At 42.2% G+C, this 25,595-nt stretch overlaps 1 protein-coding gene across 6 annotated transcripts in view; it reads right to left on the bottom strand.

Annotated features, from left to right (window-relative positions):
- The window catches only part of map4k5 (mitogen-activated protein kinase kinase kinase kinase 5), a 47,493-nt gene that overhangs the window by 11,735 nt on the left and 10,163 nt on the right, over positions 1-25,595 (bottom strand). For 3 of the 6 annotated variants that reach the window (XM_041265168.1, XM_041265170.1, XM_041265169.1), the window contains exons 4-25: positions 19,589-19,679; positions 17,167-17,231; positions 16,648-16,703; positions 16,302-16,349; positions 15,167-15,209; positions 14,995-15,067; positions 13,090-13,221; positions 12,644-12,706; positions 12,430-12,511; positions 11,865-11,981; positions 10,303-10,381; positions 8,487-8,545; positions 8,110-8,177; positions 6,393-6,431; positions 3,652-3,696; positions 3,501-3,543; positions 2,838-3,051; positions 2,345-2,433; positions 2,211-2,252; positions 1,833-1,917; positions 1,644-1,723; positions 1,003-1,063 (exon numbers count right to left, since the gene is read on the bottom strand). In XM_041265168.1, coding sequence (XP_041121102.1) covers positions 1,003-1,063; positions 1,644-1,723; positions 1,833-1,917; positions 2,211-2,252; positions 2,345-2,433; positions 2,838-3,051; positions 3,501-3,543; positions 3,652-3,696; positions 6,393-6,431; positions 8,110-8,177; positions 8,487-8,545; positions 10,303-10,381; positions 11,865-11,981; positions 12,430-12,511; positions 12,644-12,706; positions 13,090-13,221; positions 14,995-15,067; positions 15,167-15,209; positions 16,302-16,349; positions 16,648-16,703; positions 17,167-17,231; positions 19,589-19,679 — 1,674 coding nt within the window. The remainder of the gene's footprint in view (positions 1-1,002; positions 1,064-1,643; positions 1,724-1,832; positions 1,918-2,210; positions 2,253-2,344; positions 2,434-2,837; positions 3,052-3,500; positions 3,544-3,651; positions 3,697-6,392; positions 6,432-8,109; positions 8,178-8,486; positions 8,546-10,302; positions 10,382-11,864; positions 11,982-12,429; positions 12,512-12,643; positions 12,707-13,089; positions 13,222-14,994; positions 15,068-15,166; positions 15,210-16,301; positions 16,350-16,647; positions 16,704-17,166; positions 17,232-19,588; positions 19,680-25,595) is intronic. The other 3 variants (XM_041265171.1, XM_041265173.1, XM_041265172.1) reach the window with 2 other exon arrangements.

Genomic DNA, 25,595 nt, shown 5'->3' with positions numbered 1-25,595 from the left:
CGCTGGCAAGCTTCAGTAATACAGCAGAACAATGCAAGGGCTGGCAGGCTGACCACGTCTCCAAGGACATGATAACACTGCTACTGGCCAGTGTTATGAAACCTGTAATGCTGTCTATGATAAATACAGTAGTGATGTTCAGCTGAACCCATGCACATTGTGGTTTGGCGTTCTCAGAATACAGACAAATAAATCAGTGTGTTTGGTACCCATGACCCTGGAGAGAGACATGTCTCTGACTGTAAATTATGTCACTGCTCTGGGTGTCAAGGCACCATTGGAGGGGGGGGGTCCCTAAAGGCCCCTCAAGAGGAAAAAAAATGTAATCCTCAGTGGAATACAATTTATGACGCATGCTGCTAGCTCCTATCCAGACAGCAGAAATGATTCTTTGTCAGGGGTTTCCAATCGCTGTCGCAGAGGGCCATTCCACTCCAAGTTTAACAGGTACAATGAGATAATGAACTACGTCAGGGTCTGGATGGAGGTTTAATTGGTTCAATTTAGAACAGGGTTGGAGCAAAGCCCAGGACTGGAAGAGCCCTGTTCTGCGTGATCAACCTCATTCCCCACTCCCCCTCAAGCTCTGGCCTAATCACAGCGGCTCGGATGCAGGCTGCAGCTCGTTTGGTTCAGACTGGACTTTCCTCACTTCTGTTACTTTCAGCCCAGTTGAGCTGTTTCTTTGCTACCTCACTCTGAACAATGAGCAGCAGAAACATTTACCCAAGCCCTGCCGTTCTTCAATATCTTGTTTCTCTCATTAGTTCCTGTCAGTAAACTGACAGCTGCTCGCACTGCAGCTTTAAACGGCTCATTTATTTTGATGGGAGATAATACTTAAAAACAAACCAAACAGAAGAAACCAGAGCCAGAGCAGAGTCCATGCCTCCCAAATGAACCTGAGGCACAGTAACAACCCCACTCACAGGAACATCTTTATGGCTAGGTTTCTGAATACACCATAACTCTCCAGAAGTTCATTGTGGCATTTCTACATACCTGATAAAGACATTAAATTATTGTTGATGACATACAGCCAGGTACATCTTCTAGGGAACAGCTGGGAGAAATACAAAACAACAATCTATTTAAAAGAGAAAGTTCTGGAGTTGCATTGAAACTCAAAAAAGACACTGACAATCAAAGTCAGCAGATAAGCAGACAAATACAATGCATACCTAGATAATTATCACACAGCAACTTTCTATTGAAGGTACATATTTGATTGCATCTGTTCTATTGCACGTGTATTTGGGAACTGTAGTGGCTACAAATCCTACCAGCAACAAGAGATGAATGTCACTTGAATTGTGGGTCTTCATATCTGACAAGTTCAAAGTCACCAGCTCATATGGAGTCTGTATCTCAAATGGTTTGGGAGGCAAGCCTGCGGTGGCACCACATTTATGAATGGATTTTAAATATGTATATTTCTTAATTAAAAAAAGAATAAAATAAAAACAAATAACAAAGAGCCGAGTTTGTGTGTGTTACAGGAAGGGCCTGGTGGGTTTCCCATTGGGTCAATGCTCCACTCAGTGTTGTCAGTGGCTGGACTGTTCCCCTTGTTCCCCGGGTCCTCTAAGATTACAGTTATTAATCAGCACAGCCACCAGCTCTCCAGCTAATCCTCTCCTCACCTGCTCCATGGTGGCTTCGTGCAGCTCGTTCAAGTTCAGCGTGTAAATACCATCTTCCGTACCGAAGATTAGGTACTGGTCTGAAACAGGGCAAACAGTCAGGCAGGAATGAATGGAAATGCTGAACTAACCCTCTGTGTTCAATGACATGGGACACACAAACATAATTTCTAATGTACAGGACAATACCTTTGGTATCTGGGTGTATCCATGACGTTGCACAGTTAATCTTCAATGGGCAGCCATCAAATACCTTCGAGAAACATGCGCCCATCTGGAAGAGAATCAGAATCACTGCAGTCAGGTAAGCACAGCAACTTCAGTAACTTCACAGCAGCCTTACAGACTTCAATGCAAACTTTATAAACCAAGTGCCATCACATACAACCAGGAGGAAACTGACAAATTGGATGACCAGATCCATTTAAAATCTGAAACTCTGTTTTTCATATACCTCATTACAAAAGCAAGAAAGTTAGCATCGTGTTATTTGTGAGACACACACATGTACTTTACAGGATTAAGCAGCACTGGCAGTACAAAAGATGTTCAAAGAAGAACACTTACAAGAACTTTTGGTGTAGGTGGAAGGCCGTTGATGGCTGGTTTCTGCAAAAAGAAAAGAATTGTTCATTTTAACTTATGTTCCAGCACCTTGCACGGATGATTGCACTTGTAAGTGTGAAGACACTGTAACTCACTGGGAACTCCCTCTTCTCCTTCCTCTGTGGAAGGACAGGGGGCTGCATGCAGCCGTCACCATTCAGGCTGGGGATGCTCTCCACGTCAGCTGGAACACAAAGCAAGCTGAATATATTCTAGCTGTCACAGACGCTGCTGAGCTTTTTTTACATCCCGTTTGTGGAAAAAAAAAAAAAGCACAAAAAGGTATAATGGCATTTTGGTTATTATTTAGTTTTCTATTATTTAAAAAGCAATATGTTACCACAGTAAAGAAATGTGTTGTAACAAATTACTCAGTTCCAAACAGCTTATTTTGGCCAGTGCTCCTAAATTATTTCTTGTAATTTGATGAATTTGTTTGTATTGGTTCTGCTCATTTGAATGTGTGTTTTCTCTTGTATTATCTTACATGATTTTAATCTCAACGGGACTCTCCTGGTTAAATAGAAAATGTAATCAAAGTAACTCTGAGCCCCAGGCAGCCCCTCCCCTGTCTCCCTGCTCTCTCACCCTGCTCGGCGGCAGCGCGGTGCAGCAGGACGGGGCTGCTCACGCTGGCAGAAAGGATCCCGGCAGAGACGAGCTCCGGCAGGCTGCCCGGCGTGGGGGAGCTCCGCCTGCGCAGGCCCGAGGAGTGCCCGTTGTCGGAGAGAGGGAAGCGTCGCACCGTCAGGGACTTCTCCTCATCCAGACCGCCCTCATCTGGGCTGCTGCTCATCCGAGGCTGCATGAGAGAGACACAGTTCATTCAGAGACTCTCCCCACCATACACTGCACTGAAATCCTTTTACCAATCCCTTACCTATCATTTTAATCTATTCATCTAAATTTGACTTTGTGGCTTCGTTAACCATTTTCTTTCTTGCTTCCTGGTCTTGAGAAATGATGTGCTATTGTGTTAAATTTCCATTACAAACTGTTATCATATGTAATATTGTATTACCATATACCTACAGTGATAATCATTGTACACTTTACTGTACTATAAACAGTGGACATACAGTACAAACCTTCTAAAGCACATTGATACAACTCCACAGAGATCTGGGAAGGGGGGAAATGGTACAAAAGCTACGCAGAGGTAGGGGAACGGCTTTAAAATACTAGTGAGTGAGTGAGTGAAGGAGGGAGGGCGTATGCCTTTCAATGTGAAAGTGTGACACTGTTACTGACCTTTGGAGGTAGTGGTGGAGGAATTCCTTGTTTCAAGGTTGAGCTACAAAATAAAACACCATGTACAGTCAAACCAGCTGAATGTCACTCGTGTTAAATAAGTCCCCCTCTAGAATTCAAACTGTGTGCTTCCCTTTTCAGGGGGACTTACAGATCCAAGTTTTCAAACCTGTCTTCCAGATGTGCAACGTGGCCCCTAGTGGATAAGAAAAAGGGGTCAGCAGCTGGCACACAGCTCTAGGGACACACTGCAGGTCAAGTGACTGCTCTCACAACAAATACTGGGACCCTAAGCCTCTCTGTTCCTGGACAAAACACTGGCATTGACCCCCTTGACCAGGTACACCCACCATGAACCAGCAGTTCTGTACACACTTACACAAACACAACATATATAGTGTTTTTATTGCCTGCAACTGGAATACAGAGACATTATTTTATATAGTTTTGTGCACAATTAATGTAGAACTCTCTTATAAGTGACTTGCTTCTAATAGCTTTTTATCCCTGTGGTGGCCACGGTTTACATTTTCACTGCTCTTGTAGAAATTCTACAGACTTAAAAAGGGGGAACCAATCTTATTCACGGTTCCTTTGCTTCCGGATGTGTATTCACAAGATTTTCTCTGGATCCCTCACAAACAGAAGAGCAGTGAACAGGTAGCCTTATCCACAACCAAGAGTTATTATAATACACTTACACAAAGACATTGGAAACTATGACCCATTTCAACAGGGACACACAGGCAGGCACTGTGATTTACAAATCCACAGTTTATCAGGGACTGCATCTTTAACAGGCTCCAGGTCCATTTTGATTAATAAACCCTATATATACACAGCAAGGCTTGTTTAAAGGACAGATAACCAAGGGTTTCGCAACCTTTACACTCTTCCACTATTCATTACAATAAATACATTTTGGTTCTTAATCGATTTCTGTTTGTATGGTGTGGATGGGGGGGGGGGAATAAAAAAATTGAATCCAGGCATCAAATCACTTCCTGTTCTGACTGGATCTAAAAGCTGCTGAAATAAAACCTCAGAAAATAGGGGATCCCGATAATAATGATGTTGCTAACGCGAACAGGTGTAAGAAAATGGAAAACTCTTGGTTATCGCTCCTCTGAAGTGTGTGTTGCTTTTTGCACAGTGTGTGCATGCAGGAGCTTACGCATGTAGCAACATACACACTCAAGAGCCTTTGCTTACAAAAGCATTGCTGAATCAACTCAGACAAGCTGCAGGAGTGACTGTAATGAAAACAAGCTCAACTGTTCATGCAAACTGAGCACATGGAATGAGACCAGGCAGCAAAAACAGCTAAGAGACTCAGAGAAGGGGGGGTTAATAAAATCAACTTAAAAAAGAAATCTCAGTTGTTAAGTATTGTAGCTTGCTATACACTGTCTTACACATTACACACTCCCAATCTTCTTTGATAATAAAAAGGAAAATAGCCTCCCAAATAAAGAAGCACAAGTCTTTCTCCCCTAGTTCAGAACACTGACCAGAGTCTACTCTGGTTAATCCACTCAAGCTACTCCTGTACACTGACGGCTCTGATGGAATACCTTGGCTTGGATTAATATCCATTTGAATCTCAATGCCCCTTGTTTCTGGGCAGTACTTGTGCTGCATCTTTGTTTCAATGAAGTCTCCCTGGCTGGGGGAGACTGTGCCAGTCGCTGATGGATCCGGGGACTGTGTGGACGGCTTTGTCTCCAGAGTACATCTCGCAAAGCCTGATGCTCTCGATAATCAATTGAATTTGCAGCTGCATAAGGCTATAAACCCAGGCTTCTGTTTGAAGGACAACAAGCTTGACTGGATGGAGTTTTAGGGGCTGCCCATTTACTTTGCTACACTTCCTGGATCGGTGCCAGTCTCTCCATGTGACCTGGATCCTGTTCTAAACAAACACACTGCTCTTGCAGTCTGACGTGTTCAGATCAGAGGAGACTGCTTCATTCTGTTCCATGAACTAAATGCTGTCCCCAATTATCTAAATACAGTAGCAACTCCACAACACAGTGCATCGTCTATTGCTCAATATTAAACATTTCATTATAAATTGTACGACAAAAGGAGGAACGATTCATTAAACCGTGCACAAGGCAGTTGAGTGGAATGTGGTATTGTATAACAACAGCACCCCCTACACTTTGAAATCATACTTTCATGTACTACAATACAGCTAAAATCCTGCAGGTCCCTTAACAAAACACACAGCACTTCAGTATGTCTCTACTACCTCTTAAATCCAATATAGGAAACACTGTCAGTAGATTACTGTGCAGGTATCCATGTGCTAGTAAAGGATACTAAACTATATACAGTCATTTTTACTAAACTGGGTGCATTAAAAAAGAAAAGAAATAACATACATACTTCACTTAAACGCATTTCAGATTCTGTTAGATGATGATTGTAAGATATGACTGAAGAGAAGGCTGCCACCAAAAAAAGGAAAAAAGAGATGCTCCAGGCTTACTAGAGAAAGACGCAATGATTTCTGTTAACAGCGTTGATGACGTTCTGTACGCTTATTCCCCAACAATTTCAAACAGCTGCGCACCCATATCACAGATTTTTTTACAGATTGCAGTGTGCTATATAGTCTCCATGCGCTGTTTGTGTGTGACGTTTGTAACACTGGAACACACAGCAAGGCCTGTTTGAATGATTGTGCAATTGAGTGCAGGCAAGGGATCACAATGCACTTGTGTGCCAGATTGAGAGAGCTATGAAAGACCACTGTCCAAACTACAGCCAAAACACATGGGGTGGAATGTGCAGCCAGGCTGTACAGAGCACAACACAACACAAGCACTGGAGCTGCCGCTACCCCCACCACCAGCACCACCACAGCACAGTCAGGCAGAGAGTTACCGTTGGAACAACTCCTCCTCTACGCATTTGAGAAGGCTCCTTGGGCAGGGGGAGAGAAGAAGGAGAAGGAAACACTGTCAAAGCACAGGGACACTATGTTCAGAGTTCATTAACAGACCAGTGGCAGGTACTAACCAGAAATCACCAATGCACTGGATAGGGCAGAAGTGAATATGCTGCAAAGTTCCTAGCATTAGCAGGGATGACAATAAGACTCCTAATGCACAGTTGTTTCACCTATTCCAGGTTTTACTACGTGCTTGATAAGCCACAGTGTTTAGGTATCAAGCTCAGGATACACATAGTAAAACTAGGAATGGATCAAACCGCTGTGCAATGGGAGTCTTATTCCCATCCCTGATTAGCAGCTCCATCGCAGATACCCAGGGAACCAAAGCCAAGACAAACTAAAAGGGCAAGCCGGTCCCTTCCAAAGCATTCTTCTTAAAATTAACAAACCGGTCCATGAAAATGTCATCCATATCTGACTGCTGGCAAGCCCAAGCCTTCTGATGATCAAACGTCTAAGCATTCAAATAAGAAAAATCACCAAGAAATCTTGGGCTTGCCACTGATATCAATGGCTCATCAATGTAGCATTCTCTTTTCATGGAATGGCCCTAGATTTTTATTTGACAACAGGGCTTGTCCTGTATATAACTTGTTAGTGTCTGGTATGACACGCCACTAAGCTTGCATCAGACAAAGGGAATGTGTTGCATTTGAGGAAGCAGTTCAGATTCAGTGGCAATGCTAGTGTATAGTGAGGAATCACTAATATTCACAATACAACGCCACCGCCAGGTATCTCTGCCTAACCTGGGATTTTAGTGGGGCACAGGCTTTTGCTAGGAGCTCCCCAGTATTAATGGATGATGGATACATCTGTAACCCAGAGAGGTAACATACATAAGCTCATCCTTACAAGGTCACTGTGAGCCTTTTCCAACTCTTACTGGTAAAAGAAAACAATACTGAATAAAACTCAAGGGTTAAAGTAATCAGTGGCTGCTATGCTACCCCAATGAAGCGCCAAGACACGCCAAGGTGTGCATAGTGCATTTCAAACAGTACACACCCTGAAGAGTCTTATTACTAAATATACTGCTTTAATTAATGCATTCTGAAAATTGTACTTCAAATTGCAACAAGAAAAAAAAAAACTAAACTGTATTTGTACATGTAAGTTAATAATTATATATATATATATATATATATATATATATATATATATATATATATATATTTATATATAAAACATGCAAGGTAGTTCCAAATGTTTAAATCGATTTTAGCTCAGTTTAACGTCTGTTTTGTTAAATCTGATAATTGTAAACGTACTGACTTATGGAGGTCTCTAATTTTATTTTGTTTCCTTGACCAAATAAAGACTTCAGGAACAAAAGCAGAACGACACAAATTTTTCGCCACCTGAGCTGTGGTGTAAAAGCCGGTGAGAATCACAAAGATAAGACCCTTCGCTCCGATGGGACGAGCTAGGTCCCGTAACACTGGCGCTAGGCGGCTGAATTCCACGCACACACAAGTTACAAGCAGAATGTCTCTCTAGAAGTACTTGATTGAAATGGCAGGGAGCTTGTGCTCACAGGCTGCCCTTCGGAGCCTCAAGTCCCCTTACTGGAGGGTCAGCCGTGCTGCTCACTCCAGTCTCAGAGGACCTAAACCAGACAGTCACTTATTACTGAGATTCTCTTACTTGCTGCCGATTCCTCCGTCTGAGAAAGGGCTCCACGGGGAAGAGAAGTCGTTGTCTTTGGTCACGTCCTGCAAATACAAGTTATATAGGATTTAGCTTTTAAACTGCGTTTTAAAGGAAGGTCGAACCAAAACTACAATATTAACAATAAATGGAGAACATTAATAGGGAACATGAAGATGTTGTTTGACTTCTGGTGCTTCAAATAAATCCAGGCCAGGTGATTCAGAATACAATACAGGACATGAAAAGAGGAAGGCTTATACAGTACACGAGTCAAGGGATTTTGAGACACTTTTTTCTAACTTTTAATGTATTACTTATTGACAGAGAATGTTTCTATATCTCTAGAGCACTTATATATAAATCTACATTACCATCTCAGCATGAGCTTCAGTTTCTTTCCGTAGAGGAGGCTCAAACTGCACCTTGTCAACTGTTAAAGAACAGACACAAAATGATATTCAGAACTGTGTGCATTGCTGGCATAACACCCTCCAGTCACTAGAGGTCAGCAGAGACCACTGGAGCCACTGCAGAGCTTCAGCTGTTCCAGTGTGAACTACTTTCAGTATTTATTTATACAACATTTCCCAGCAATATTGGGAACGGACAGAAAAGTCCTACAGGCTTTGTAAACAAGGGTCTTGATTATAATATAGTGTGTCGGAACAATCAGATTTGTGTACTGTGATGTAATGGAGTTCCACGTACAGCAGGGGTGTCCAATCACAGGCCTTTCCACTCCAGGGTTAACAGGTAAAATGATAAAATGAACTACTTCAGGATCTGGGTGGAGGTTTCATTGGCTCAACTGAACAATTTAGATCAGGGCTGGAACAAAGACCAGGAGTGGAAGGGCCTACTTTGGTCTCCCCTGGGGTACAGTATAAAATAATTTCAAAACTTTCCCTGAAAACACAAGGGTGGCTGGACTGCTCTACACATGGAGCTCCTAAAAACAGCATTTACAGCGACATAAAAATGAGACACAGCATTGAACTAAGACGTGAAAATCAACAGCTCTTACCAGATAAACGCTGACAGGTATAAATAGTAACACATTCCTCTCTGCCGATCAGTATGTTTTAAACAAAGAGTATCTTGCACACCCAGTATTAGTTGGTAGTCATGCGCTGGTCTAAAGCCTCCAAGCGTGGAACAGCGCAAGATACAGCATCGGTAGTAGACAAACTGCAGATCACAAGTGCTCAAAAACATGCCAGAGAGAAATTCTCATGCCAGGCTTGTGTCAGTGCCACCTGATAGAATGGGTTAGACACACTGTTATCAGCAGGATAACTGTTCATACAGAAAGCTTGAAAGCTTCCCCACTGAGCCATATTTTAATATAATATCAGTCACCTCCCTGGTATGGACAGATGAATGTACAGGTATCAGAGTATAGAGCCTGGTTTTCAGATCGTCACTGTTACTCTCTTCACTGTATGAGTCAGATGAATGTACAGGTATTAGAGTATAGAGCCTGGTTTTCAGATTGTCACTGTTATTCTCTTCACTGTACGTGTTTGTATAATAGACCCTTCAGAATATGTCATACAGGAAACACTGGCTGGGATATTGAATCATGCGGGTTGTGAATTCTGGGTGTTCTCCTATAAAAACAACCCTGCATGACATCATGCGTTCAGAAATGTACTCTGTCTGTAATCCAGGACTAGGGAGGTCTCTACACGCATACACAGGGTTAGACACTCGCACTAGACCTGCACCCAGTTTCAAAACTCTGGTCAATGAGGTTTATTATTGAAATGATTAGGAGCCAAGGGGGTTGAGCACACACTGTGTCTCCCAATAGGTGCATGAAGAACTCCTCCTAACAGTAAACCTAAGGACTTGTTCTTGACAGCTAAACATTGAGCTGGGCGATAGCATGCAGTAAAGCAGGATAGTTGTGTTGGATTTAATAACTGGCAGTGCAGTGGAGACATAGCCATGTATACATACTCACACAGTATCTATCTATCTATCTATCTATCTGTATACTCACACAGTATCTATCTATCTATCTATATACTCACACAGTATCTATCTATCTATATACTCACACAGTATCTATCTATCTATCTATCTATATACTCACACAGTATCTATCTATCTATCTATCTATCGTGACCACGAAGCAGGTATGCAAGAAGCACAACACACCCCGCCAACCCCCAGGACACTTACAGTTAATTTCGGAGCGTGTCCTTTCTGCTCTGGAGCTCTTGTTAGTGGAACGAATGGTGTGCCGAACAGCTGAGAGAGGCTACAGAGAGATCAGAACAAACTGCTCAATCTGACACATGTATTCCACTATGAACTAAACAGGCAAAAAGGCTACCCGATAACACACAGAAACACTGCTGAAAATGTTTTAAAATCCTTTCAATAATCTACTTGATGGTTAACCCTTATTGTAGAGTTCTGTCATGGACACTGCTGGATCGACTTGCAAAAGAAATCAAGTAAGATCAGCTACAGGAGATATCTAGATTACTCAACTACTGTAACTGGTGCCACAGGAAGCTGGATAATCAAATAGAAAATCAAATTGTAGAGGTGGGTCCTCATAGCAATGAACTAAAGAATGGCGTGTTAATGTTGTTCTTGTTGGGAGCCTCAGTTGAATATAGATCAATGACAGTGTACCACTGAGACCCTTAAGGGCTTGTCTCCTTTAGAAGAAAGGACATGCCAAAATATCATCTGATGAACCACTTGGGAAACTTGCAACACAACTGCTTTTCTGATCGCAATACGTGAACATCCACAGGCATTGCCAACAGATTAGTATAACCCGTAAACAGAAGACTGCCAGTTTAATAAAACTACATGGATGTTTAAAGTTTACATTTGTTGTGACCAATTTGCTCCAAAGTAAAATACATCCCTGTCTACCTAGTACAGGTTTAATTGGGTCTTGTGGTTTTCAAGAGCACTGCAGCCACAGACAGCGTGGGAGCAAGCTGCACAAAGACTGCCATTCAGTCACCAGTGCCATCACTGTCTAATCCCCTGCCAAGAAGATCCGACACCAGGCACGGCAAGTACCCGAGTCAGGCAGGCCTCCAACACTAAGCAAGGAGGCCGGGAGGTCAAGAGATGTTACTGGTGTTTATACCGTCAACCCAACAATGTCCTATGAAGGAATAAACATCAGCAGAACTGCAAGACAACTGAAACATGTTACATGCCAATTGGCCAAAATCAAAATGCGGTGCTTTGCAAAGGTCTGTAAGATAAGGAATGGGGAGGGCTGACACTTTGAAAATGGTCTGGAAGGCTGTATGGTCCAGTGGCTCGAGCTGAAGGACTGGGAGGCAGAGGGTTTCAGCACTGCTAATGAGGGGAGTCCATTTGCTGCACAGCCAGCTGGTTGGACAATAATGATATTTTCAAGTATCAGCTATGGAATACAAAACTGGCATGAACTTTCTTTCTAGCTTTCTCTCTCACACCCATTTAATTTTTTTCTGTCTGCTTTTAGCACACTGGCTCCCCTACAACTACTAACAACCCCTAGAATCTCTTTACAGAAAGATAAATAGCTTGTATATAAAAAGAGATAGAAGGTAACAGATACTTTAGCAGCAGCGGTGCTTACGCTTTTCAGCGGCAAATGAGAAAAAGCATGATGATCGCTGAGAATACGACTATTGCGAATACGTTTTCAGTTCCATAAATAAATCGGGCAATACACTGTGACCATGGATTACTGTTTCACTCGCTAACACAAATGATTGCCTTACCTCCAGGTCGTCATCATCCACCTCGCTGTAATGGGGAGGGTGGTCTGGGTTGTTCAGTTTGTCCAGCAGCTCCACAGCCAGCCTTCTACTGAGCCCAGTCTGTCCGACAAACATGTGCTGGAGAGGGGGCAGAATCAGAAGGGAGACACGTCAGCCATTCTCATTACAGATAGGCATCTATACCAACACAGCACAGGTGGGCAATGCTGGTGGGCTATTCTGCACCTGGTTTAACATGTATAATGACATTAGAAACTGCTAGAACCTGCATTAAGGTTTAAACAGCGAAGAACAAGGTTGGAACGCCTCGATTCTAGAACATGGCTCTTCACTGAATACAGTATGAACCTGGCTGCTGCACTTGGCTCCCTTTCACTCAAGCGCAACTAAGCAAATTCATGTAATCTGTGAAATGGCTTGTGTTTATGGTTCCAGTTAGATGACCAAAATGTAGTGTAACTTTGGGAAATCGTAGGTCACTGTCACATACCACACTGGAGTCTGTGTGTGTTGTTAGTTTCAATAGCTATGAATAAATGTCAAACCAGGACTGGGAGATCTTTACCGAGAGCAGCTTCTCAGCAGTGGGCCTTTTCTTTGGATTTTTCGTCAGTGATACTTTCACAAAATTATGGAATACGTTTGACCTGCAATAGAAAACGCAAAGAATATATAATGAAGACATCTATACACATGAAACACAATACAAGTTCAGTAAAACTGATTATTTTACTTTGAGAAACAACAGCTAATTTTGAAGTAAAGAAAGTTGTGCTTACCATTTAGTTTTATCCTTTAGTTTGGGTGGCTGAAAGCTGTTTTTTGACATTAGAAATAAGGCTCTGAAAAGGAAGCAGCATGATTTGTTGGATATTAATGATATATTTACTATAACAGTGATTTTAATTATGCTACAGCACACATTTCTGCATGGACTATATGATCTCTATTACAGAGCCACAGTCTTGTAAGGTTTTATGAATCTGTGATGGTCGTCTTGAAAAAGCACAGATAAATGCACTGGTGTCTTACATATTTACTGGCAGGCTAATTCTTCATGGATACAAGACATGGTACAAAGAGGTATCAAAAGGTGAAAGTTCAGAGCATCACATTGTTTAAGTGAAGCACTGAAAGTCTCCTGGAATGATCTATGCCAAGTGTTGACTGCACGTTATGTAGGTGTGATGCAGTCAGGCTGCCCAGCCGTGCTGAAGCAGTGTACCTCATGGGGTGCAGGTCAAACATGGGCGGCTGCAGCTCTGCCAGCTCGATGGAGGTGATGCCCACGGCCCAGATATCACACAGCTGGTTGTAACCGCCATTCTTCTCCACTGCAGCCACCTCAGGAGCCATCCTTTGGGAAACAAAACATTAAGATAATCAATCAGTCTAGAAGACACAGAAAAAGTTTTTAAAAAAGTGCGCCAGTCGATCTAAAAGACACTGCTCATACTGTAAGGCTTCTCTGCTAAGAAGATTCTTTAGTTTACTCAAGCGTGTTTGGAAGTTATGGATGAACACAAAAAATCCCATTACGTGTTTCAAGGATGTCATCTGAAACTGGGTTAGCTCAACATATCTGGTTTCCAATCAATCTGCTTGTCTCTAGTCTCACAGCTTGGGCATGGCCAGGGCAATGGAGGCCAGGTTACCTGCTCCAAAGATCACACTACATTATTAAAATGTTATCCTGTATTTCACTGAGTCAGAACTAGATAAGATGAAACCATTTTAAGACATTTCTAAACAGTTACATATCAGACAGCATTTACAAACAGTCGTGAGGAAAACAGTCTCTAAATAAAGCAGCTTTGTGATTAGGGTTCACAGTACAGCCTGATCTTCAGGAGAGCTCTGCAGCTTTTAAAACAGTCTCTAAATAAAGCAGCTTTGTGAATAGGGTTCACAGTGCAGCCTGATCTTCAGGAAAGTTCTGCTGCTTTTAGTAGCTCACAAACATATTAATTCTGTCCGCCACATTCTTCAAATCACACTACAGAAATGAGTTTATACAGTGTAGCTTTTCATCCCCAGTGGAGTTTACAAAAAGACAGAAAACCACATTCTCATTGTGTGCATGGTGTATCATTACTGATATGTTGCAGTGTGGTTCTTGGAGTGGAATATGACGTGCATCGCAAGGTGGTGAGAAGAGTCCTCATTATAATGAATCAGCCACCCGCTTCCCCACCCACCTTACTGGAAATGTGATGCAACACAGCTGGGCTACACTGGGGGCCACACACACAGGGGAAAAAATAAAGATGAAAGCAGCTTGCCACCTTAGTGGCCGAGTCTGGATGCAGTTCTGCAGTCTGGAGAACTGAACTGCATCACACACAAGCTGAGGTCTATAAATAACCTGTTATTTAACACTGACTTCACACATGTCAGTGTAGAAAACTGATCTAGCGCCATGCAGAGGTGACATCAGGCTCTCTTTATACCTGCAGGTCTGACCAGCCAAGGACTCAATGTTACTCCCCCCTGCCATCTCAACCTAGAGATGCATCCAACTCCTGTGTAACCCACTCGAGTCACCTTACAGGGATCAGATTAACCACACAAGACAAGAAAACCTGGAGCACATTGCAACAATACGAATCAGCCCAGAGAGCCTCTGTTCATACAAAGAGAGTAAGAGAGCAAAGGCAGTGTATCAGAACAGTGCAATTCTATTTCTGTAGGAATCCCGAGATGGAATTATAGCGTTAAACCCTGCTTGTCACTTATAATAATAATAATAATAATAATAATAATTATTATTATTATTAATAATACTGTTTCCCTTTTAAAGACACTAGAAAGCATTACTGTTCCCATTAGTATTGAAACGAGCATCAATGTAAACTACAGTATGCTGTAGAGAGCTCAATATGAGGACACTTTCTTGTAAAGTTTATACAGTGATAAGGCTTCAGTACCTATTGTAATACAGTATACATATTATAGAATTTCCACCAATACTGAAGTACCTGCCATATCTGACTGTACTGGTTCCAGGATTTCATCGGAAACGTGAAAATATGGGATCCGAGGGAGTGGTTACACTACATTGTAGTTGCTTTATTAACACCAGGGATTATAAATGAACAATGTCAGCTACAAAAAACAGAGAGATTGTTACCAGTACGGAGTGCCGATAAAGGACTTCCTCTTTGCGATGGTCGCCGTTATTTTGGCTGCAACTCCAAAATCAGCTGCAACAGAAAGAGCCTTGTTACCCGTGGAAACGGGATTTCACATCAACCCAGAACACTGACAATGAAATGTTGAACAGTTTCAGCTCAGGACCTCACCTAACTTCACATCCCCATTGTCAGAGAGCAGTATATTAGCACCCTGTATGTGGACAGAAAGAAAAACACATGGGTCAATAGCTATTCCAACCAGGGCACAAGAAAAACACATGGGTCAATAGCTATTCCAATTAAAGCTCATAGTAAAACCAGGAATGGATAAGACTGCTGGGCAACATGAGTTTTATTTCCATCCCTGAAGAATCACCCCTGAAGCTTCCTAATTCTAAGGTGCTTAAAAAAAAAGATATAAGTCCTATATGATGAATGTAGCCTAGAATTAGAAAGAAGGCTCTCCTCTTTTTTAAATGGGTCATTAGTTTAGACAACACACTGGCAGAAGGAATGAATGTGTGACAGTGCTGAATGTGAATTCTGAATACATGGTGGTTGCATCCTGCAGTGGAGGGCAGCAGCAAACAGGATACAGATGAGCCTCTGTGTGCAGACAGAACTCAGCGGAGTCCGGGATGATCTGTCAAACACCGACAGACCCGGCGAGACCACGATAAGGCCCACTGAGATCTGTTGCAGGAGGCTTTTGTTTTCTGCCTAACCGGTGCCCAGAATACAAACTGTCATTCAGCTGTCTTTACCAGCCCAGCACATCAGTGTCTGAGGGCATGCCGTCATTTGTAATTTCCTGTGGTTTTGCTCCATGCCTTAACATTTTCAATTCTGAGAAATGAATTCTACTTGCACTCCTTGATAAGTACCGATGAGAGACTCTCACGCACGCACACAACTTGAACACAAAACTGAAACTATTATAGATAAAATAAACTTGAATGGGTCAGAGATGGAAATAAGACTTTTCTTGCATAGAAGTTTCAACCATTCCAGTTTTTACTACATGCTTGATTAGCCACAGTGTATAGGTTAGGTAACACGCTCTGGTGTGTTACAGTAAAACCAGGAATGGATCAAACTGCAAAGCAATGGGAGTCTTATTTCCATTCCTGTTGGGTAGCAATTGCACTTTATTTAACCATAAAAATATTACACATAGTTTCAAACTAAAATGATGATCATATTTTTTTGACTTCTGCAGCACAGTATGTGTGCTCAGCATACTTCCATCGTCCCAGACAAACACCTGTATACATATCACATGATCCGCTGCATAGGGAATTACCTTAATGTCTCGATGCATTTTGCCCTTGCTATGTAGATACTGAAGGCCCTGAAAATATAAAACAAAAATCAGATCTTACCAGACAATAGTACTTATTTATTAGAAATTAGAATGATATGCAAGTTAATAAAAAGTTTTGCTAAACATTCAAGCATTTAAGTACATTTTTATTAGAATATAAAAAGTTTTGAAAAACTTAAAAATTGATACTGTTTAAATTAAACCTGTTTCAGTTTAATTAAAATTGGTGTGAAATTGGTCTGAACCTGAGTAAACCACAGTTCCTGTGACCTATCTAAACCAGGCTGCTGATAAATATTCTGCTTTTCAAAAGCAGTCACTTTACCTGCAGAGTTTCTCTGCTGACATAGGCGATCTGCAGTTCAGAAAGAGGTCCAGTCACTAGAAAAGCAAACAAAACAATAAAAGACAGAAATAAATGGAATTGCACTCACATTTACAATGTGCCTTTCATCCACACACGACCTCAAAGCACTTCACACATACACACGAGTTACTAAAGTGCAACCATGCAAGGTTTGACTCACACAGCCCTGGTGCACCTATACACCTCACAAACAGCTTCTAGCTTTAGGAGATTAGCCTGATCATTATTGGGAATTTTTCTTTCTGGAAAGTGAAAGCAGGATGAAAGCAGCAAATCTCACTTCAGGTTTGGATGAAAACAGGGAAGCAGCTGCATCACTCCACCCGATCGGTTTAATCAACGTGCACGGGAAGAAAGCTGGAGCCGTGTGGAACCCGCTCGGGATGTACTGAGTAACATTGTATCTGATGTGGGAATATAGAAGTCTCTACCTCTATTTGAATATGCAAAGAGAGGGGAGCGGGGTGGCTACATTACCCTGGTAGATATCCTGCAGTGATCCTCCTCCACAGTACTCCATGCAGATCCACAGCTTCTCCCGGCTGTTTGGAGAAAGCACAGAGGAAACAAGAAACCAGCTGTTATTTTCGCATGCCGTACACACCACACAAGCCACAAGCGCTCTGCCAGAACAACAGATACCTGACTGGACTTACTATGCTCCAGTGCTTCACTTGCTAGAACTGAACGGTGCTCATGACTCACTGCCTTGGAGTCAGGACATGACAAAAACTTTTACTGTGGGCTAAACCATCAAAGTAAACAGGGGGTTGCAAAAACTGTTTCCAGAAATGATGGCTACATTCACACATGGGGTTTCCACTTCTTGCCAAGCACGTCCTAATAAATCCTGTCAAAATGAATGCACCGCTGTTTGGGATCTGTTCAGTGTTGATGTTTGACTTCTACAGTATAAAGCCTCACGTCTACAATAACATATCAGTGAATGACCTCAAGCCCAGGTGTTACAATTATCTGCTGTATTCAACAGAACCTTGATACAGTACAGTACTGGCCCATCAGTCGATTATTTTTCTTAAGGTTGCTACAAAACAGTCCAGATCTGACCACCCCAGGATGTGCCAATAGGAGTCGTACAGACCAACATAGAAACCTTGTAATGAACCTGTTTAATGAAATTCTCACACACACATTATATAGAGGATACTGGATGTTCAGTTACGTGGTGTATGGTTTTATTCACTGCAGGATGTCGTCCCAGTAAATCAAGGGCCCTGACAGGGGAGTGGTTTATCGCAGGACATACTAAGGGGAATAAAAACCATAAACCGCCAACAGGCAACAGCCATTCGGTATTCTATTTAAACACAAGTATATATTTTAAATAAATAGTAGCAATACAATGTGTACATTTTAAATCCATGAATCCAGGGGTTATTTTACCTGGCGGATCTGTACTTTTATTGTCAACAGGCTATGCTTTGATGTGGATTCATTTCGAACCCTGTTTATGGTCTATTTAGAACCTTGAGCTCAGTCTGTCAATTTGCATCTTCTCTGTTGTTTCCTGCTGTTGTTGGTGTTAATGCAGGTGCTACAGGCTGCTCAGATCAGTCAGGCGCAGTCAGATAGCTGTTACTGGTGTTAATGCAGGTGCTACAGGCTGCTCAGATCAGTCAGGCGCAGTCAGATAGCTGTTACTGGTGTTAATGCAGGTGCTACAGGCTGCTCAGATCAGTCAGGCGCAGTCAGATAGCTGTTACTGGTGTTAATGCAGGTGCTACAGGCTGCTCAGATCAGTCAGGCGCAGTCAGATAGCTGTTACTGGTGTTAATGCAGGTGCTACAAGCTGCTCAGATCAGTCAGGCGCAGTCAGATAGCTGTTACTGGTGTTAATGCAGGTGCTACAGGCTGCTCAGATCAGTCAGGCGCAGTCAGATAGCTGTTACTGGTGTTAATGCAGGTGCTACAGGCTGCTCAGATCAGTCAGGCGCAGTCAGATAGCTGTTACTGGTGTTAATGCAGGTGCTACAGGCTGCTCAGATCAGTCAGGTGCAGGCTGATTGGTAACTGGCTTTTCTTGACTAAACTCGTTCAAGGAAATCAGGGGTCAAAATCAAAACAACAACAGAAATGTTTTATTTCAGATGGTTTACAGTTGTTATGAAACATATAGGTGGCAGCACTGTTTAACACATCTGTACTGTTTGATCAGCTGCCAAGTACATATACCTATTGAGGAATGCTTGGCTCAAAGATCTGAAAACACTGAGCCAGTTTAACTGAAGAATGAATATTAAAATCAAAGCTACAACAGGGCTAAAGGTACCACCATCAATTCAGGATCTTCCTAAAAAATAACACTTCCACTTGAAGTATAGAATAGCTAGTCAAATGAGTGCTGTATTTTTATATTGGTCTGCGTAATTGTGTATTGTCAAATCATTAAAATACCTTTATGATAAAACAGTTCATACAGCCACCAGGCCAGTCAGTACAAATGAGAGGCAGAGTAAGCCCCAGTGGATGAGGAGCCCAAATCCCAGTTTACTCTCTCCATGACGTGCTGTGATCCAGTGCTGGCAGTCCTGTATGTGAGCTATAAATCAAATGAACCCATCCAATATCAGTAATAATCAAATGCCTTTTCTTTCACTCTGCTGCAATCATCCCAGCTGGTCTAGCCTGTATTTCTGCACAGCGAGTGACGCAGAGGAAAGCAGCACAAACAAAGCAAACACCTGGCATCAGGTGTGACCCTTTAGTGCCTGTCACTGTACACAAGGTATTATCTATACATAATGGAGACCTTGCTGTTCACAACGGTGCCAAATGATCTCCCTCTACACTCACTAGAGGGCAGCATCAAGTCTCAAGCCTCGCTCTAGTCTAGTAAACTTTGCACTAGGTAAGTTTGAGTTCCTGGCTAGGACCTTACCAGAGGTAACTGCCAAAGTAGGCGACAATGTTGCTGTGTTTGCACTCCTTCACCATGAAGATCTCCTGCTGGATGATGGAGAAGTCATCTCCTGGAAATGAGAATGGAGATAGCTTTAGATACAGTCTCATACAGCACTTGTAATTATTTTTATTTTACACTTCATTACAGGGATGGAAATAAGGTTCCCACTGCTTAAAGCCTGGTCTATTCCAGGGTTTGGCAGGAGCTTCATTTGTAGGTGACAAAGTCGGGTGTGTCTGGTGGAATGTATCCAACCGCAACACAACAGGAGTATTATTTCAATCCCGGACATCTATTAGTAGCCGCTCTGTATTTCAAGCTGGTTTTACTTCAGAAACAGCAGGCAAAAAGTGTTGCCCCTTGATACAGTGTCAGAAGCCAACACACACATTGCTGTTCTCAATAAAGCTGCATGTAAAACATGAAATGTTGGCTTTAGAAATGGCTAACGATTTAGGCAACTTAATAACTGGCAGAAATGTCGAAAGCAAAGAACAAAAAAACAAAAAAACAAAAGCTCAGTGTGCTTTAAATAAGAATCAACGCAGGATTACAGAACAGCCGGAATCCGGTTTCCTCGCGAGTAAATATTGCAGCTTTGCAACGCAGATACACCCCCACTAACAGTAACTGTGCTTGGGGACTGGAGTGAGCATGTTTAAAACAGGAATGCATTTACAGTAAACAGAACCGATGCCAAGATCCCATTCGCAGTAAATGATATTGTTGCCTCTTCAGTATCTATTACAATATTAATACTTGTGTCATTGCACAGTTACATTATGTCTGTTTCTCCAGAAACTTTCCAAACATGTAAATAAATCTCTTTGTGGTTGGACTCCTCTTTAGTTCAGATGCTGGTGTTTTACTGTACCATTGTTTTGCAGCAGCACAGGCCCCCCACTGTACTCTGGTGGTTTTTCTCATAAGATTCAGGTTGATGACGTCACCATAACATCCTGCACTGATCGTGATAAACAAGCTCTCAGCAGATAGTCTGCTCCTCCAAACCCACAACCCCCATGCCTTCCCCATCAGCGGCTCCAAACACATCATGAAAAACAGAGAGAGGAATCTGCATGTGGAGATTCACTGGAGATGCTGCTACATGCTACATCTCCTCTTTCCTCTTACTTTGCCAGGCAGTTCATACAGCACAGTACAATGAAGCCACAGTCAGACTGGAACTGCCTGACAAGGAAGCCTTCTCCTGAAGCCTGGCTGATACTGTGCAGCTGTGGATAATGGATCTACACAGGAGAGAGGCTGTTATAGATGCAGGAGGGGGCTCAGGTGGAAGGTTAAATTCTGGAGCAACAGTACAAATTTAAATCTACCACAGAACAGGGTAGAAAAACCTGCACACTGAGCTTCACATGCCAAAAATGTTCAGCATCTGCTACCAATTGAACAGCAAGCTTCTGCACTGAAACCTATTAGTTTAAGTATAAGATCCAACACAGAGATTCATTTCTCCCTGCTGCTTACTCCCAGCACTGGAATTTCAATGCTTTCTTAAAGAGCCCACAGCGCTACATGCTTGACTCCCTGTACGGTATTGCAAAACTATGAAGGTTTTCTAATAGCACACTCTACAGTTACATTAGCAGTGTCCCAGGTGCAACCACATTAACCAGTAACTACACTGGGCCTTCAGCAGCTACAGTACCACTGGTAAGGTCCCAGATAGCGTTTGGTAGCAGTTGTGCTTTTCATAGGAAATACACTAACTAAAGAATATTGTGGTCTATAAAAACCCCAACGGATCTAAATACAGTTGACTTGTATCACTATAACAAAAAGAAGTCAGCAATACAGTAAGTCTACAAGTTTTAGGATCTAATGCAAAAATGTCAATAGCTGGTCAAAAAAAAAAAAAAAACTGGTACAGGAATTGAAAAATACAAAAGAATTGAACATTTAGGGTTTACTACTTTCTCAAAGACTGGCTCCAGTACATCTGACGCGGGGGTGTGAGGGGGGCAGCACTGCGCGGAATGCAGAGCTGGGCAGCGTAATCACTTTTTACAAGGCTATAGATCGGGGGGGGGGGGGGGGGGGGGGGTAGACTCCAAGACCATACATTGAGAACTTACCAGAGTGTCAACATTGAAAAAAAAAAGAGAACTTCCCACCCACTGACTTTATAGAAAAAAGAAAGAAAAACATGAGACCTGAAACTTGTCTTTGATCTGTCACTTTTAAAATGTTTAACTCTATTAATAGAAAAAGGTACAATGAACGCATGATTCAGTGGAGTGTTCAAATGATCACGTCAGCTTGTGTTGTAAAGATCTTTCCAAGTGATCAGAGAAAACCAAGGGCTCCATTAAAACAAACTCATTTTAATGATTTGGATTATTATACATTACACAGTGGAAGGGTAGGCAGAACATGCTTCCTCTGTATTTGTATAATTAAGCCCTGTAAACAGCAGGCATGCAGCATTACCTTATAATTCTTATAAGGGGTATGAAGTGAAATCCCAACAGATGCAAATACATTCTGCTTCCATGCAAAGCAATGGCCAGTACTTTTCAAGCAGTCCCTCCCTATAGCCTATACTGCAAGTGCACACAAGCTGGAGCCCTGCAGGGCATGCTTGCAGGCAGGTGAAGAGCCCCAGTGCTGATTCTCACAGTCATTCCATTACTGCAATAACTCACCTGAGACAACTTGGATACAAGCATCACATTTCCTAGCCTCGGACCAGACCACCATGTAAGCTATTTGCAGATCGGGTATTATTAAAATGAAACGCTTGCTTGTTTATGGAATGCTTTTTCATGCATTTTACTTCCTGTTATTTTAACACTGTAGGTCTTTATTCTTGATACAGTATTCACAAGCAAGGAGGCCTCATAGAAGTTGCACGGCAGTTAGATTAATTCCAGGTTTTACAGGGTGGGTGCGTGGGTGCGTGGGTGCGTGCGTGCATGCGTGCGTCCGTCCAAGAAGTGCTCCCTTCCATGCAGGGCGCAGCAACTGCAAAACATGACGAGAACCAGAGCTAGATAAACTGGAACTGTCAGGATACAAAGCCCCCAAAAATAGTGACTGCCTGGAGTTTAATCCTTCTTCTTTCAACACTACAGTAAATACCCCAAATTCCCTCAACCTCTCCTCGTGACTCATTTTACCAGGTAGTAGAAGTACTATTGCATAACACCCATTCCAGATTTTAAAATGAGCTTGACGACTCACTGTGTGTAAGTAACATGTTCAGGCGTGTCTTATTAAACTCATAGTAAAACCAGGAATGGATCAAATTGCTATACAATGGGAGTCTTATTTCCTTCCCTAGAGAAGCAGCCGTTCCTCCCTCCAAACTATAAAAAGTGTTACCTAGTCACCACTGTAATTACCATTTGCCATTCTATAAATAGGCAATCTGGTTCCCGTAGCAACAGTTAACTAACGCAAAGATACTATAAACTTTTAATGTCAACAGGATTCAATGTTTATGGATTCTCGTTACTGAAAACAGGAAGATGGTGTTGTACTACTGTACATATTGCAGCTTCACCAGTCGATAGAAAGGAGATTTCAAATTCAATTGATTTTGTTACTAAATGACCTGCTAGGTCAATGTTTAACAAACAAACGACATCAGCTATTGGGTATACATTAACCACAGTTCCAACATGATCCAGCAATATCACATGGTTGATGCCACAATGTCCAGGATGCTAGAGTAAAATCTAGTTTGCAGTAATCAGACAGCACACCAGCCGGTCAGCTCCAGCTCTGAACCCTGGCACGAGGAAGCTCCACTCATGATGTTAAACCGGCTCCCTCACTGCCTGTCCCACTGTGATTGTGCAACTGTGCTTCTCTGCTGGTGACTCACGGTGCATTCACTGTCATGTCATTTTCTGCACAATCAGACACTAGTGGGGGGAGGCATCTGCGTTCAAAAGTCTCTCCAGGGCTCATACAGCCACACTGAAAAACAGTACAAGGATCAACTTTGCGCTGTAGCTCTGCATCCACCCGTACAGTAGCACTGTGCTGTAGACAGGTATGAGCGATGCACTACACAAGCCTGAGTGTGTGTGTGTGTGTGAGAGAGAGAGAGAGAGGAGGGAGTGCACAGAAACCCTTGAAAAATGCACATCATGAGAGTACTTAGTCCTATCCAAGGCCTGTGCATGTATGTGTTACGGACGCAACATTGTCAACCGACCCCAGTAGTGTCTAAACATGAAAAAATAAGACACTGTGGGGTGTAGTGTTTTGGATTTTCCAACAGCAACTATTTTGAAGGATTTTTAAAATCATCATAAAAACATTTCATTGATACTTACATGATGTTGGCAAAAGATCAGCTCATTTTAACATCATTGTCAAAACACCTATAAAAGAGGGCTCTTTTTACAAGACCTCCCTTTACAGATGAATAATGCATATCAGTAAAGATTAGTTATGCTGGAATCAGTCTCAACCAGTGTCATAAAGGGGCAGTAAGCTAGACAAAGAGCGTCAGGACAGAGATGCAGTCAAACTAACCAGCAGCTTAATGGTCCGCTCCTTTCCTACAGACACATCCTGACTATTTCTGTCTGGGTTATCTTCATACCAGATTAGCAGACGGATCATTTTAGCCTCTTCTTCTCCAGGCACTGGGTATTATTGAGATTGCCAGGATATACAAAACCTACCCCTTAAGCCCACCCCCCCCACCCCCACCCCCCCCCCCCCACCCCCCATTCAAGTCATCAACAGCAATGTAAACCACTGCTTTGCAAGTACTCTACAGTATCATATACTGTACTAGTTCAGGGTCGGAAAGAACAAATCCATTGTACAGATCCATTCCTGTTTTTACTAGGCATTTAGCAAGACACACATGAGCTTTTTACTTATAAACTGCGGCTAATCAAGCTTGTAGTAAAACCTGAAATGGGTGAAACTGCTCTGCAATAGGAGTCTTACTTCCATCCCTTTGGTTAGCCGCAGCAGTATCTACCACCTAACAACCTATAAACAATCTGTATGTTTCAAAATGCAGCCGATGAAACACACACACACACACACTTGAGAAAGTAGCACTGCACTGAGATGAAATAAAAATAAAAAAACAATGTGCTATTTCCGCAGACAAGTTCAAACTTTACAGGGGCAGTCAAAGCACCAAATGAATGATTAAAAACAAAGTATTTCACGCAGTGCTGAAACCACAGAACCTGGCCACTTCCGCTGTCACAGTGAGTGTTCAATTCCTCACTCTCCGGTGCTGCTTTTCGAAAGGCTTGCTCTCCCTCACTCAGTTTCGGGCAGCAGCAGCCTTGTATGCTGTAGCCACTGTACTGCACGCAACTGTATCGCTGGTGGACAGCTTCGGAATCCTTAAATGGAAGAAACTGTTAAGAATTCCTTTGCCTCTCTCCTTTTAGACCCATTCATCATGATTTATTTGCTTTGCAAAAAAAATTGTTTTGTAAATATGGGCCTGGCTCCATGAAGAAAACTGGCAGTACAAATGAGAAGCAGAACATTCACTCCCCTCTCCTTAAGATTCAGCTAGTTGAAGATGTGTGGGCCAGTGCTGGGATCAACTAATACTGCCAAAAGACACCTCCCATTTTACTGAGCCACAGATCTTATTGTGTTAACTTCCACTGTGATGTATTCAATGCACAGCTAATTGAATTGAGTTTGCAAAAACTCCATTTACAGTGACAGTCCAATCCAACATCGAAATCTCTAAAACAGTTATTTGTTGACTACTCTTCTGCTAATTTATATCACAAGAAGAGACACTGAGAAAAACTGGTATAAAAATGTTGAACTATATTTCTAGTATTTAACTTTTCTTTTAAAACGGGAGATGTCGTCACCTCGTCTCAACAAGTCTGTAAACGTCTTTCTACAGAATGATACGTCATGAATAATAATTTGAAATTTATATTAAAAGGTGGAAATGAATGAACTTCTTACCTTTCTAGAGCACTTCACTTATCCTAAAATGACATATCTAGTG

Source organism: Polyodon spathula, chromosome 12 (assembly GCF_017654505.1).
Source record: "Polyodon spathula isolate WHYD16114869_AA chromosome 12, ASM1765450v1, whole genome shotgun sequence".
NCBI classification, from domain to species: Eukaryota; Metazoa; Chordata; class Actinopteri; order Acipenseriformes; family Polyodontidae; genus Polyodon; species Polyodon spathula.
This window is presented reverse-complemented; position numbering and strand designations above follow the sequence as displayed.